Source organism: Nesoenas mayeri, assembly GCF_963082525.1.
Source record: "Nesoenas mayeri genome assembly, chromosome: 3".
NCBI classification, from domain to species: Eukaryota; Metazoa; Chordata; class Aves; order Columbiformes; family Columbidae; genus Nesoenas; species Nesoenas mayeri.
Window position 1 is genome coordinate 32,267,326 of NC_137544.1, and position 16,993 is coordinate 32,284,318.

The 16,993-nt window shown below is 38.5% G+C and overlaps 1 protein-coding gene across 5 annotated transcripts in view; it reads left to right on the forward strand.

Annotated features, from left to right (window-relative positions):
* Positions 1 to 16,993, forward strand: part of KCNQ5 (potassium voltage-gated channel subfamily Q member 5) — a gene marked incomplete at both ends in the record, with an annotated part of 282,555 nt that overhangs the window by 194,999 nt on the left and 70,563 nt on the right. For all 5 annotated transcript variants that reach the window (XM_080342254.1, XM_080342250.1, XM_080342253.1 and 2 more), the window contains one exon: positions 5,336 to 5,426. In XM_080342254.1, the coding sequence (XP_080198380.1) occupies positions 5,336 to 5,426 (91 nt within the window). The remainder of the gene's footprint in view (positions 1 to 5,335; positions 5,427 to 16,993) is intronic.

A 16,993-nucleotide genomic window follows, 5' to 3' on the forward strand; every position in this document is an offset into this window, starting at 1 on the left:
TCCTTTCTTGGTAGGGTTTTTAGTGGGTATTGTTTTAATTTACCTAAACCTGCAATGGATCTATTGGTGCTATACCTCCAGTATAATCTACAGCACATTTATTTATCTAATCCCTCACAGAGATTTTATGCATTCAAGGATTAAAAAGTCATTTAAAGGCAATATTTGGGTACTCGAACAGCAAGATCCTGATCACTGTTAAGAAAACATGGGCACTGCTCCTGGCTGTGGGAAGGAATTACTTATGGAGGGGCTCAAAGAGCATCTTTGTAGACTAAGACCTCATGAATGCAAACAGCTTCCTGTAAGTTTGCAAGCAACTGCATTAGTTCTGACTTTGTAATGGTGGGGAAAGTAAGAGCTACCTTTTGGTCATAGTTAGGGTTAGCAAAAGCTTACAAACATTTTCTGCCTTCTACACAGAATCCAGGATGATGTCACTGCCAATGGTTTGCAGACAGTTTTGGTCATAATCCTGAATATCCTTGCATTTATGGGGATGAAATCAGACCTCAAATAATACTAGAATAGAACTCTGGTGGTCTAATAGCTTAATTATGTCACTTTAACACTGATATACTTTTATTGTTTACAGACGATGTATAAAGCTGCTTGCAGATGTTTCAGTTTTGATTATTTTAGTTCTAGCGGTAAATAATGTAGCAAAATAGCTTTTAAAGATCTTCCCTGGGTGTATTTTTATGCTTGTGATATTCCCTGAGTAATGTTTTAACAATTGCTTTAAGCTGAATATCCTCTTCCATATGAACAGCCTTTAAATCACAAACTGTAGTAAAATTCTGTTGAAAATTAAATAAATGGAGAATTGGTAGTTCCTAATTAACCAGTAAGAAAAGTTTATGAGAGGCAGATTGAATAAATATCAAAGCTTTTGAGTTATACTGTCTTTCATAAATTGGCTTTTCTCCAATTAGTGTATGCTTTCAGAAGCAGGGGAATGAGATGAAAGGATCTGCATCAAAACTGATTACTGGTGAAACAAAATGGAAGTTGCTGCTTTTGATAAAATACAAGACTATGGCAATGCTTGAATAATTTTATGGGAAGTTACTGCCTAGGGCGTATGTTTTACTGTCTGATACTGAATGCATGAGGAAAGACCATCTGTTTTTTTCAGCCTGAACAAATATATGATCCAGATTAAACCACTAGAGACCAAATATAATTGGTCTGTGTTTTGCTTTATACTACCCTCTACCTACAGCAGCATCCTGTTGTATAGCATGTGTCATAGCACACAGTTCACATGCTGGCATTTGAAAATACTTCTTCCTCTAGTGAGGGTTGTGACTGTCCAGGGCTTAATACAAACCTACACACTTCATCTGTCACTGGAGAAGTAGTTCATGATAGAAAAGAACAACTTCTGATACACTTTGACCACTGTGGCGTTTGAACCTTAGGGATTTTTTTTTTTGCTGTACAGGCCCTTGTTTAGCATCCAGCCAGGTGGAATGTGTTGCTGTATCCTCTGTGCCTTCAGTTCTTGCTGTGGAAAAGGAGAGATGCTTTCATTGAATGGCTCCAGTAAGCAGATTATATTAAAAAAAGATAGAAAGTGAATCCCAACTATTGTTTTATATTGAAGGAAGGCACGTCAGTGGTAAATAAACTACTGAAAATATTCCAGAAAGCTTAACCCTTTTCTTCTTGTTGCCAGTGTTGTGTTCTACAGCACCTAAAAGTGTGCTTTTAGTTTTGCAATGCTAACAGGACTGGGTTTCTTCCCTCCCCCAAATTGCTTACAGTTTCATTTTAGACATAATATGCTGAATGGCAGCAAAAAAAATATTCAGTGTTGGAAGGAGGGATGAGGGGTAGAGGGGCAAGATTTGGGTGGATAAATGCAAACATTTCTCTTTTGTTCTTTAATAATAATTAATAACAATGCTCTGTTCCTTGTAGAGCTTCTGGAAAAACTGAGAATAAAAGGTTATAGAGGTTTGGAAAAATATATTTCCAAGACTATTATTCTGTATGGCTGTGGGGATTGTTTCTGGATTTCATGGATAATCTGCAGAACTGTGTCTTCCAGGAGCTAATCAACACTGTGCCTGACTTTCGTGAATATTTACCATTATTTTGATTAATATACTGTTTAACTGTTCCGATTCCCTCTCCTGACTCACTTTTCCCATCTATCGTGAATTAACACTGCCCACAGTGATCTTCTAAATCAGAGGCCTGGGGAACTGTGGTAGCGCAAGTGGTGGGTGAGTATGGGATAGTTCTATGACTGCAGGATTGGACTGGGACTTAAAACGTTCAGGTTTATTCCACATATAAAGACTTTCTGTGTAGCCTTAGGCAAGTCCCTTACCTTTTCTGTGCTGTGGTCTCCAGCTGTGAATAACAAGCTTTCTTTTTTCCTGCTGCGCCTATTTTCTATAATTGTGCTACAAGAGATCTCTTGCAAGTGAAAACTTGTATTGTGTGTTTGGACAAGACTCTACAACTGGACCTCCAGTTTAGTTGGTATTACTGGAATACATCTAAACAAGAGTAATTTTTATTACAAAGGATCAAAGAGAATGTCATTTTTAACTGATTCAGGACTAAAGAAATTCAACAAAAGGAAAATATATCCTTTTACTGTAAATTCTTAGTCACCTCTTAATTTTATCTTGCCCTCTATACAAGCTTTAACAAGGAGAAACAACATTTATGCCTGTGCCAGTAGGATGTAATTATAGGGGGGCTGTATCTGAAGACTGTAGCAGCTGAAATTACCAGCAATGTTGTGGGAGCTTTTCCTTTTTTTAAAAAGTGGGGAGAAGGGGAACAAAATTTTTCACAAGGTGGATTTTAGTCACTTGATTGAGTTTGTTATGAAACCTTTAAGCATATATATGCTGGTCTTTATCCTTCTTTAGTCTGGCTTGCCAATGGTATGTGCCAGAGACACCCTTTGCCCTCCTGGGTTCTGTTTTATTTACAGGTCTGCGTAGAGTTTATATGCAAGCTCCTACCAGATTTTATTTTAAGAACAGAACTTCACCCCAGCAGTTAAATGATATGCTACAAAATGTGCCTCCAATGTCTTATGGCATTGCACATCAGATTTTCTAATAGAAATTCTGAAGAAATTGACTTACAGTTTTGTCTAATGTACTGGATATATTACAGCACTACTATATTACAGCACTATGGAAACTCTCTATGTTATAAGGGAAAAAGCAATTTTAGCTCCTGAGGCACAAGTGGGAGCGGATGCAATAATATACTGAAGTTTGTATCCAGTAGTTAGAATAATAGAAGAATTTAGGTTGGAAAAGGCCTCTTCAGGTCATCTAGTCCAACTTCCTGCTCAAAGTGAAGCTCACTTCAAAGTCAGACCAGGGCCCTTTCCAGCCAAGTTCTGAACATCTTCATGGGCAGATGTCACGCCCTCGCTCGGCAACTTGTTCTGGTGCTGGATCACCTTCATTATTACTTTCTTTCTGTATATGTAATCATAATTTTCTGTCCTGCAAATTATTTCCTCTCTGCCTTCTTTATAACCAGAATTAGATAGCTGACGACATCAGTCAGGGGTCTCAGTCTCCCTTTATCCAGGCTGGCAAACCCAGCTCTGCTCAGCCCCTCTTATGTGTCATGAGCTGCAGCCTCTGACCACCTTGGTGGCCCTCCACAGGGCTCCCTTCAGTCTGTCCCTCTGTCTCTCATGCTGGGAAGGCCCAAAGTGGGCACAGCACTCCAGATGTGGTCGTTCAGATGCCAAACAGTGGGAAACAATCACTTCTGTCGACCTGCTGTATACGTTTGTGGTAGTACACCTCAGTGTGTGGTTGGGTTTCATTGCCACAAGAGCAGACTGCTGAGGGATGTTCAGCTTGGCCACCAGAAACACCTCCACACACCCCCTCCAGTGTTTTTCTTAAAAAATGCTTTCTGTGTTTTCAGAATTATTGTGTTATTTAATGGAAACATCATATTGAAGAGCCTATGCATCCGTTACATAGATCTGTAATTTTTATGTTTTTTCCCTTCATCCCTTGGAGAGATCTGAGTCCCTCTTGTATCACGAAGCACCCGTTTGTACTTTCTTGCAGATATATATCTGCATTATTTACAATACCTATTCACGTTGGGTTAGAGCATCTGTTAACAAGAGTCCCAGCAATTCAGATAAAAGCCAAAGGTCTACCCTTTGTGGTTGACTCATTGCCCAGCATGACTGGCAAATGTCTTAAGAAGGAAATTAGGAAAACATTGTTAGAATTAATTGTTGCTGCTTGCAAAATCCAGTGCAAGAATTTAAAATATAGAACATGTACTGCACTCATACAGTGTGCTGCCTGGCTGCTGATTAGTCAGTGTGGGATATTGTGGTAATGAACTTCTGATCCAATTCATAGGTGGTTTCACCAGCACAGTGATATTATTGGTGGTGCAGTACAATAAGAAAGGATATTCCTTATCATCCATAGTAGAGGCTTCGGATTGATACCAGCTCTGCAGGCTGATGTCTGCAAACAGCACCTGTGCTGTATGCTGAATGGATCAGACATGGGATATGCAAGAATTTCTACAGTGATACTGGGTGTTTGCATCTTCCTCACAACGGGATTTAGCAGCATGTTGCTTTGCTTTGCTTGTGTGTATTCAGTGTGTTGAAACATGAAAGCTCATGCAAGCTCAAATTGCCGTCGTTTTCCTGATTGTAATTGCACGACTCATGTAAGACTTCCTTAATTCACTCTTTTGTTTTAACTTCTTCAGTGGATTGTATGATATTAAGTTTGTTCCCAGAATGGAGCCTGTTCATTTAGGGCAATGATGCCAAAACTCAACTACTGCTCAGCTTCTAGTAGTTTGTACATCAAGTCTGTTGCTCAGAGGGAAATTATTTCAGATGGGCACTTAGGTGCAATATGTATTTAGCTCTTCGATAAGCTCATATCACAGATATTTGTGGTCAATTGTTAGAGAAATTATTTTTCAGACTGGAGAGAGGATTGTCCCATTGGTTATCTTTCTTTAAAGCCACTAAGAGTATCTGGACTGCGTATAGGTACAGGATTGTGATACCAAAAGTAGTGTCTGTGTATATTGGGTCATTTCTCCAATAAAATCTTGTTTCTTGTGTTTGTTTCTATTAATTCTACCAGTGCTGCTCAAAAGCATGTGGATTTAGTAACAGGCTACTCTAGTGTTTTTAATGGACTAAGTTAAGTAGTGGTTGAATTCCCTTCTATTAATGAAAACTGTTCGTTGATAATCTTCTATTAATGTTGGTGAGGTAGGATCAATATAGATACTGGTTTGGGGTTCTGAAAAATATTAACAATTATTAATATTCTTTCTTTTTCAGTTTTCTCCTTGTGTTTGGTTGCTTGATTTTGTCCGTGTTTTCTACTATTCCTGAACACACAAAACTTGCCTCTGGTTGTCTCTTCATTTTGGTAAGTGAAACTTCTAACTACAAGACAGATTTACAGATACTTTTATATACACTCAAATGCTCTCCCTCACCGTGGAGAAAATAGTATTATTCCTGAATGCTTGAAGAAACCAGACTTTTCACCTGAATGATGAAAAAATAATAAAGTAGAGGATGCCACCATCTTTTTCTTTAAAAACAGGTCAGATTGTATGACAGTGTTAAGAAGTACTGTATCACATCCCTTCTTTGCTTGAGAATTGCTGTAGTCTATAACTGATAGTTTTTTCTACTGCAGTCTGACAGAGACTGAGCATGAAAGACCTTTGATGCTGCCACTGCCTTTTATAAAGTCAGTATGTAGTAAGAGGCACTTATACTTAAAATAGGAAATAATTTTAGTATCTTAGATACCAATTTGTGCTAACTATTGGTAGATGCTGACATTTTAGTGGCAGTTGCTGCAGTAGGAAGTGGTAGTTTCATTATTTTTTCATAGCACATGCTTTTGCATTATATTTCTCTCTCCTTTTTCTCTTCTGAGATAGATATAAATGGCTTTAATCCCTAAAACTGCTTGCCATTTTTCATGCATTGTATGGATGCTGCTTTACTCATCTGTTTCTTGATGGGCCATTTAGTTCTGCAAGTGATGGCCCGAGGACAGGCAGTAGTGATCATTAAAATGTCACTATATACCCAGAGTTACCATGGTTATTTCAGTTCCATGTATACAGCAGACTGTGGCTTGTTAGGTAGTGCCTGGGGTGAAGTAACTGCTGACAAATGCCAACATTTTAATTGTCATCGCTTATATATATCCAAAAGCCCTGGTCTTCAGAACAGCTCCCTAATTAATTATGGCATGAGCAGGCCAATAAGCATAATTACCATCCATGCTATGTCTCTACAGCACAATGTGCTACTGCATCAAGATACTTAAACTAAACATGCAGAGCTGGCGAGATGCAGATGTGTGGTGCTATGCTCCATCTGATGGTTTCTTAGCAGGGCTAATTAAGGAGGCTCATCTTAAATGTGGTGGTTTGCATCCTTAGCCCTTTTTTTGGAGAACAGGCCAGGTGATGTTAAAATAGTGAAAAGTGATCAGATTTCATCGTATACTCATATCTGGTCCTATTATTTACATATGTGAACAACATTTTGCAAACTGAAGCTTGTTTAAATGTTCTGCAGCTAGTTATATTGTTTCAATTACTACACTAATTGCTAAGATTTTCTGATATAGAAAATAGGAAAATTTGATTAGTCTGAAAATACCCTATTTCTAATAGCAGGTACTTTCATGACTAGTCTGTTTATGTAAATTGTAGAAATACCATTTGTTCTGACATAAAATAAGCATTTCCCATGAGCCACATATTTGTTGATTGTGTCGGTATTCATACTGCCGCTGATTCCGCAGCTGCTTGATCAACACATTCCCTGTGCTTCGCCATGGCTCTCCCAGGAGCTGGAATGTGAAGGAGCTCTGCAAAGTTCTGGGTTTGTTCCCTGCACCGCATGGAGGTGCGGCCTCATAGAGGCATCCGTCAGTGGAGAGACACTGCTCGAGGTCTACAGCAGGACACTGGTGCCTTCTGCTGCTGTGGCTTCAAAGATGGACTTCGTTCATCTTAACCGTTCATAGACTCACAGAATAGTTTGGTTTGCAATGGACTTCAAAGGTCATCTAGTCCACCCCTCCTGCAATGAGCAGGGACATCTTCAACTAGATCAGGTTGCTCAGAGTCCCATCCAGCCTGGCCTTGAATGTTTCCAGGGATGGTTCTGACTGTAAATCCTGTAGCATCCTCTGAACACAGAAATGCCCTCAAGGAAGAAGAGGGTGGATAGTTAATCCCTGAAGCATCAATATTAGCCCGGTCCAACATTTCTGTGCAATAGTCTGGTGTGTTCAGCAAACCCTTGGCAGGAATAAACCCAGTGATGACGAATTTTACGGCTCCTGCTGTGGGTCTCTAATGGAGAAAAATATAAACACAGCAAAGTATGAAGTTCCAGAAGCAGGCTAAAGCTGGCTGGTTTATTCCAGTTTGCTGATGCATGATTTGCTCCTTCTCTGCACACTGAATTATTAGGTGATATTAGCAAAGTTATCAAAGCAGGCTTTTTCAACTGCAAACCAAGAGAGAAATAAATTTCTACATTAGCTCAGGAGCAGCTGTTTTGGCAGTGCCAACACATAACTGCAGTCATTAGAGTTTTCACAACCTTTTCCTAGCAGTGATTCACACAACGCTCACAAATGTGTCATTTAGTAGAGACAGTTGTATTAACTATCAGATGTATTTTAATACTCTTTTGTTTCGTGCTTGAGATGGAAGATATATGTTTATTTTCTAATGAAGTACAGTACAAATACAGCAATCCCTAGAGTTGCCTGCTGGGTTTCTGTGAACTGTTTGCTTTGAAGATTTATTGCAGATGTCCTCCCTACAGCCATGTTAATTGGCTAAAAAGCTAATGTAATGTTCCTTCAACTTAATACCTGAGCTGCTGCCTTCACTGGCACCTGTGGCTTTTGACATATTGCAGCTATTTGCTGTTACAAAAGGAGGTTAAATAGGGAAGTGAAGATGGGGTGAGCAAACCTTTCCCTCTTTCTCAGAAAGCCCAGAGGAGCTGAGATTATTGCTCTGCAATCAGTCAGTTCCATTTATCTCCCTTGACCTCGCCTTACATGGGAGGAGAAAACACATCTCCTAATCACTGCATCCTAAAATCCGTCTCAGAAAAATACGACGAGGTGTGATAGCTCAGAGTAAATCATTGTTTAGGAAAGCAGTATTAGCTGAGAGCTTCTGAGAGTCAGCAGAGGTTAATGGACTTGTCTGGACTGCAGAAACATCCAAGCCGATGCAAACCTGCCCCGCTGCCCTGTGCCAAACTCAGCCGGGGCTTCGGTCCTGGCGGCTGCACAGGCACTACTGTGTTCCGGGCGTCGCCTGCTTATCAGGGGCGTGTCAAGGGGAGACGTGTTTAGTATTTGAATCTGGTGCTTAAAATGAAAGTCCTGCAGATAAGTTAAGTGCATGTTACACACAGCAGTGTTGGATTGTTACATCAGTAATTAATTTGCTTAGATTTTTATCTAGAAATAATAAGCCTAACCAGGGGGAGAGCATCAGATAAAACTCCTTATATCTTTAATGATAAGTGTGCTTTAGCCTTATCTGTGCACACAACTTCTGGCACTCAACTTGTAGCAGTGATACATCCCAGACAGACAGCAGAATAAAGTCTAGTTCAACATCGAAAAAGCCACAAGACACTTAAGAATCCAGCTAACAGAGCAAAAAAAAATAACCTTTCATGTATTGCTGATCTCCTCCAAGTACGTTTGCTGGCATTTTATCAAATAATAAACACAAGGGAAGTAAAACTTAGACTGGAAAGGCAAAATCAAATCTTTTGGGGAAAACAGCCGAGAAGGAGTATTTCTGGAACTGGAGGTCACTCACTCTCATGACCATACTCTCTATATTTTAAGATAATTTTCAACTAAAGGTGTGTGAAGAACTGTGTTACTTCTGGTTGTTTGCTATCAATTCAAGAAAATAAATAAAATTATTTGAGTTGGCCCATGAAGATCTGGCAAATCAAAAAGTCCCAACAAAGTGTTGGATCAGATTAAATCTTTCATTTGACGTGGCATAAAATATTGTGTATTTGAGCATTTTAGAACTTCGAGCTTAAAAGTAAAATTGAAGCTGTAGGAAATAAATGCCATTTTTATTTAAAGTGACATAAGACTCAATTTTTTTCATTATTTTCATTTTTAATTGAGATGGAGAGATTGCAACACTTATGTGAATTTCTGCAGGACTGTTTTTGTCAAATCTGTTTTGTGTGTTTCTCTGAAAAAGGCTGGGGTAGAAGGCTGTACCCAGTTCTGTAAGATAAGGGCCTATGAAAATGTACTCTAGGAACACATTCTTCAGGCAGAAATAGCTCCCAAAGACATAAAAGCAGACAACGTGCAGTAGATGAGGTTGGCTTCTACATGTACTGTGGTCACTTATGTGAATCCAACAGGAGAGCCTAGTAAGTTCTTCTAGCAATTAAGATCTTCCTAACATTTCTTTCTTCTCTTAACATTTTCTCATAAAAGAAGCATAGAAGGAGAATGTAGATAGATTAAAAAAAAAAAAAACAACAGTAAAGGTGCCTGATAGCATGCAGGCATATGTTCATGCGCTAGGAGAGTGAATTCATCTGCAGCAATGTAATCATACAAATCTGCTACAAAATTTTAAAGCTGAGCTGAGTGGATTTTAAAGAGGGAGATGGATAGTGCTCAATTAAAAAAAAAAAAAAAACAAAAACCAAAAACCAAAAAATTCTTCAGTTTAGATTTATTGTCCCAGAATTTGAATCCTCTTGTGATGCTTGGATAAAAGACCCAGACTTGAGCAAAGGACCAGACGGATGGCTCAGTAGGACCAATTAACCATGCGTAAAAGGAAAACCTGAATCATCTTGAGAGATTTCAATTATAGATACATTTCTAACAAAGAAGGTAAGGTATAGACCACATGTTATTGTGGTTTTGTTGAGTCTTCTCCCAAGAGAAACAGATGAACTCATCCCTGAGCTAAAAAATCACTGAGTTTCAAGTTTACCAGAGCTTATCAAAACTCAGAATCAGTATTTCCTGGGAAATAATAATTTTCAATGTTCTTTTTAACCCCAAATCAAAGCATAGCTATGAAATTTCAAAATTCTACACATACATCTCTAAAAAATTGTCTGTTAGACAGACGACACTGATGTTATCAAAGACAGAATAAGAGAGGGAAATGTAATGTTGATAAGGTCAAAGCCTTCATGTTTCAGTCTTGTTCGGATTCATATACACTAATATTATAACAAGGTGATAACGTGAGCATAAAACAATTCAACCATGTCACAACAAACTGCCTGTTGGCTTTGAAAGAAAATATTCTTACCTTATCAGAACAAATAATTTAATGTCTTTGCTGATTGAAGTGATACTCTCCTATTATGTATACTGATTTCATCAAATCAGATCTGACTGTTGTTATAAAAATTTAGGCCAGATCTCATCATAACTGCTTGAGAATCTTTGTGTGCAAACAGAGCAGACTTCTCGTTGGAAATGTAAATGTTGGTTGCACTTTTCTGAAGCTAACAGTTATAACAAGGAAATCTGACAAGGCAAAAATGTAAATGAAAAAGTGAAGTTATTTGAAAACATGTAAGTAGATGTCCCCAAAGCTGTAATTATTCTGTCAGAAGGCAGTTTTGGTACTTCCGACCAACCAGCAAAGCTCTGAAGCAAATAAGCACAGACTGTAGCTATGGAGAGAGATGGAAGTAACAATAAAAAATATTTCCTAACAAAGGAACATGGCACCACACATTATACTGTAAAGGTATCTATGATGAATCTATTGTCAACAGTGCTAAGGATGATAAAAGACACTTCAAACACATCAGAGAATAAAGACTTCTCGATGCTGGCGTAAGCCTATTATGGATTTGTTTCTGGGCTTGATTACATTGTCAGTAGTGTTTTGTCCTTTATTTTATTTTGTTTTTGTGTATTAAGCAGAAATAACCTTTGTGAAGAGAAGAATGAAAAATCACACATTGAATGGAATAATTTCTCTCTTTTAATTAAAAATGCAATATATTATAGTTCTACTGGGAAAGCTTAAATAGATTTGATGACTAAAGATGACTAAGAGAGTATTATTATGTGTAATCTACAATCAGGTCAAAGAAAAATCTCATAACTGCATCAGTTAAAGAAGGCGGCATAACTCTGGGTGGTTACCGCAAGTGCTACAGCATTGAACAGCAAACGCAGTAGAAGGCAAGTGAGGGTTTCAGAGTCGCATTTCCCAGGCAGGCAGAACTACCAACCAGTTACCTGCCAACAAGAAATCTCCATTTACTGTGCAATGTTAAGATCACTGGGGTTGCCGCAAGTGAGTGGTGACTGGATGAAATACAGCCCATGTAAGTATTTTCCATTCTCTCTGAATGAACAGGACATGTGTAGAGAAATGGGTGGTACTGTGTAATGAAGAAAGATGGATGGAAACAGCAGACCCACAAACACTGTTAAGTGTAACAGAACTCATTACCTGGTGCAATTTTAACATTAAAATGACTAACCTGTAGTAAGAAAGCCAGTGTTGATAGGTACATTACACTCTTTCATATTCTTGTTATAGAGCTGTCACTTGGCTTATCTTGTCCATAACATTATATGGCTATATGCAGAAAGTCAGGAGAGAAGATACTAGTACTGTGAACAATCAGTTTCTGGTTCCCTTTGCTTCCCAATACAGAGAAGACTAGCATTCAGAGGTGGAGAACATATTCTTAAAAGCAAAAGGATTATCCATATTATTCGGGGAAAAAAAGTTTTTTAGCCAGCTATTCAAGGGACCGCTTTCTCTAGGAGAACACAGAACCTCTAGGAGGATTTTGAGATTAAGGGTAGAAAATGGGGAGGATTAAATATTAGTGATGGTGTGTCAGGATTCAGATTAATAGGGATATAACTCTTTGAGGAGGAAAAAGCATGTCTCCTTGTAGGCTAATCAGCACATTGTACTGAAGGACCGAACCAGCTGTCCTTGACCTCCTTGAAGCATAAATGAACAACACTCCTTGCGCAACAACTGCTCTTCCATGACGTGTCTTCCTTCTTCTTTTATCAGTTTAAGTAATAACAAAGTAGCATGGGAAACCACTTCCAAGTCATAAGTGTAACTTTTTCCATAGATGTAGATTTGAAATAGTTTATGCTGGACTCCAAAGTATTGAATTTTCTTGGCTTCACGCCAGAGTTTGATGATGATCCAAATTTGTTATATGGAGAGCAAGGGCTACCTCCTTAAAACAGGCAAACAATTTAGATTGCAACAGTAAAAATGGATAGATATCAAACTCTCTATCAGAAATTCAGACCTGACCCTTGTTAGGGAAATATTGATTTGCCAAATGGAAGTGCAGAATATGTCTCCAGAGGAAAGCCAAATGACATGGTTATAAATAATATGTGAGGAGAATGTCTACGAAGCACTAAATGTCAAAAGGAAAAGAATGCTGAGAAAGGCAGAACATAAGTGATGTGAAAGCTGTTTGGAAACCTGGGGAACACCCATCATCTCAGTGGTGTACAGAAACCATAATCCACTCTGTCGCTTTGCACAGATGTGACAAACCGTGCAAAGACATAGCTCACTACACTCAAAATGTGAACTTTCTTCAAGTGAGAGAAGAAATCTGTTCACAAGATACGGTTTAAAACCTGCAAAGTCACGTAAGTAAGTATCAAAATGCAGGCAAATATCAAAAATATCTGGAAGGGTCCAGAGCAGACATACCTATAATACCAAAATCCAAAGAGGGTTTAAGGTGTAGGTAGTGGTAAATACGCAGACACACACTGGAACTACATCCAGTCCTGAGGACTGTGAACTGTGGGTGAGCTAAAATGATAAATTAGCAAAATAAGTACTGGCCATTATAAACTTGTAGGCTTCCACAAGGTGCTTAGTTGTTGTGTCATAGGCAGGATAACAACTTTGGTATCAAATCTGAACCAGACAGGAATTGGTTGATTGCACCATATGATGATACGCTCACAGGAAATAAATGTCTCACAAAGATATATGTATGTTTTTGAGAGGATGTGGAAGGAGTTTGTTCTTTCCTTTTTCCAGGAGACCAAAATTCCATAAGCCTTGAAAAAAAGATAATAGGAAAAGCTGCGAAACGCTTAGCAAATGACATCATTTATAAACACAAGAGTTGATATATTGGCTCTCATAGTCTAGTTATTGGACTGAAAAGAGGGGACCAACTCAACTTTTTCACTGAACTTAAGGAACTGAACAAAAATATTGCAACCAAAGACTTGTTCAAGTAACAGAAATATTTGGTGAGATGACAGAAGTTAATAACTTGAAAAATCCTGTATAAGCAGGATTTTGGTAGATTGGGTAAAGTGCCTTCCAAAGTCCCTTTTGCCAAGTTACCAACTGTGAGAAAACACTTTCTTAAAATTGCTTTCTGAATACATTTGGTACTGAAAGTGTATCAATGTATATCATCCCAGGTGCCCATAGGTCTCCCAGTGGTAAAATCATGTCTTGACATACTTCAAGGCAAACTGTTAATGAACTTTGCAAACTGGGAAACTGCAAGAAGAAATCACTTTAAAAACAGTCACAGCAAGTATCATTTGCAAAGTCTCTAGGATTTAACAACTCCAAATATGCTAAGACCAAAAAGTAAAAGAATAGCCATCTTGTCCCGCTCTGCCATACAGTGTGTCAAATGTTATCAGTTGGTTCACATACATGTGTTCAGCCGTAACAATTAGCCTAAAAACCTTGCATCAATGCAAAATTAACATGGATGCCAGAGTATAAAAGGATTCAGGCTCTGGCACCCATTCCGCGTTCCTTTTGGACACGGCAAAAGATAGCGAATTCTTCACAAACATTTCAAAAGGAAGATTTGGGAGCTGTGTTGCTACAGAGAGATGTGCTTGAACTTCTGCCTGTGACGTATGGCATCAGAAACGTGACTACAGAGGAAAAAAATGCGTGAAGAAATCACAAAGGAAATTCAAGGCCTGGGTACAGCTGTACCGAGCTTCATTGTTTTCAATATCCAGATAATTTTAAAACCAGAACGAGACCATTTACCCCTGATACCTCACTACTAAGAATGAAAATGTGAACAAGCACAAAGCAGAATACGGTGTTATTTGGAAAATAGAAGATAATTCTATAGTGTGAGTTCTATGGCTGTCATCTCCTTTCAGGAATTCTCTCAGAAGTGTAGTTGTACCTGACATATAAACAAGTGATCTGGCACAAAGCAGGGGGTGAAAATGGCTGGAAAACACCTTATTTAAGGATGATGCTGTATCTGGAGAAGAGCAGGAGAGACATGTGGGGTGGTGAAGTCAGCGTTTGCCATTTTCCCAGTTTGAGAAAGGGTTTTCAGTGAACACCGGGGTGTTCTTCAAAGAACCGCATCCACCAAAGGCTAAAAGGCAAAAGGAGTTTTGGGATGTGTTTGCCCACACATGCACTGACATGGTAACGGTGGCGTGAAGTGGGTCTGCTGCTCTGGAGGGTCAGAAGGGTGTCTGTCCTCCCTTTGTGAGTGCTGAGGAAAGTGAGCCCAGTTTCAGTGCTAGGAATATACAGTAAATACTTGCATTTACTCTATAAGAAATTATAAGAAACGTAATTAAATGGCAGTTACCTAATTCTGGTGCCTGCTTTTACAATCTGATTCGAAACTGGTTTTACTTGACATAAAAATTCTGGGCTTTTTTCTGTTTTAAGTGAATAAAGAAGCACGACTGATAGGTGCCATTTCAAGTAATAAACACAAAAAGGTAAAGGGAGTTGGATAGCAGAAATCCTATATAACATGTGACTAATTAAAACCAAGCATAGCACTGGGTTTTAATATTATATCAATAGACTCGTAGCTCTGTGTTAGATTAAAAGGCACAGAAAAGATTTCTCAATAATCCTCTATTAACAGATAATCAGCATGAGAAATCTTAATCATAATTTGGAAAAGCAAGTGTAGTAGAAGTATCACATTCATTATAAAACTAATAAATGATAAAAAGGTGCATAAATTCCATTTTGTGCTTATTGTGTCTTGCACTGGGAGTTGAACTGAAGTCTCTGGTTGTGATTTATATGCCACTAATAGGGTCTATTCTGGGTTATGTTTTCAGATTTATAGCTGCCTCTCCCTCTGTTAAACTGCGGTTGGAAAGAATTAAAACATTAGTTCCTTAATTGCATATGTGTAGATATACTTGTTAGCTGTTTAGATCTACGATCTCCCCTTCTAATGCTGAATCTGGAATAAAAAAAAAAGTGTATTCAAATTATACTATTATTTCAAATTATACTATTATTTTGAACAATAATGCATGCACATATTCATATTCATATCTGCTGATTTTAATCTGGAAACCAGCCGGTGTAACAGAAGTGTCCCTAGTCCTACACCAGCTCTGCATCACAACTATTTGAAGCTCAAACGTTCCTGGGATTTCTCTGAGACGGACTAGTGTTGCAGTTCCTCTTGCATCCCAATAGCGTCTGTTTAATGTGTAGAGTCCAACTCTGGTGCTCGGTACTTTGAATCAGTAGAGGGTTTTTTTTGCTTGAGAAAGGGATGCAGAAGATGAGGTGTTATGTTCTTTCTTTAATCGAATGAGAAAACAATCTCATCCTCTTTGACAATAATAAAGCATTTCTTTTTGAATAGTATCAACTATTCATTATGTGTCATGATAAAGAGATTTTAGTAGTTGGTGACATTCTTAAACCAGTCACCCATAAATTGAAGGATGAGAACATGTTTATTCTCTCTCTTTTCCAACTGATTTGGAATCAGTGGACTTTCCTGTTGATGAGTTTTTAGGTAAGAGGGGACACTTCCTGAGCTGTGTCATTGCTCCTCCTCTTCCTGCTGTTATGTTAGTGCAGCGAGGCTGTGCTGATTTACACCACATGAGCTTCTGCAGTGCAGCTACAACACCGCATAGGTGTTGTCTTTGGTAGGGAAACACTTTTGGCCTTATTAAACCTTATTTCAGGGGATTAATTTGATTTGTTCAGACAATATTACTTGTAGACCCTCTTCTCCTATGAGCTCAAGGCAGACAGCTCCTTACGTCAGTCTGCAGCTCTGTTGTCCTACTTCACTAGACTTTAGAATACTTAACAACACAATTTCCATACAAGAAATATAATTAAAGTAATAGCAGAGCCATTTCCTTGTGGGCAGATTTCTTATATCCAAACCTCAGCTCATTTATACATTGGTAAATAACTAAGAGCATTCTAGAAGACCAGCACAGAGTGCTCAACTTGGTCATTTTCTCATCTCGACAATGGCTCTAATTCCCAGAAATTGTGGTCTACAATGAAGGCACTTGATTACAGCAGCAGCAAATCATGTACAGTGTTAATAAGTAGTTAAGTTAGTGAACAAGAAATCTGTGATGAAATAATTTTTTTTGCTGTTATAATATTATGCTTAGGGAAATCCTTACCATTAAAAACTACCTGAGAAGCATATTAATGTAGGCAATTTCAGCAAATCATCACTTGTATCCTAATTAGATAGGAAAAACTACATACAAAGTGCTTATCATAGCTGTATTGTACAAAGTATGCTTGATTTAAGTAATTATCAACCCTTTTCCCTCAGGACCTTTTGTTAATAGAAACCTTGCTCCGGATGACATCTTATTTTCCTTTCCTGCCACTTGTGTGACCCTCGTTGCTCCAGCAGTAGAGTGCCTTGCTTCTCTTGCATTTGCATAGTTCCCTGTAGCAATTGGAGCTGTGTATGCAGAAACATTTCAGAATGAAGAGTTCGTCAGTCGGGATGAACTGTGCTTTGAGAAGGAAAAAAGAATTTCCAGTGTTCGAACCACCAGTGCATCTGCCATATCAGTTACTGTCAGCTTAAATACCCCAAAAAGTTACTGATTGTGGTAACTGTGGTGCAGGGCTAGATGCCGCTGGGATT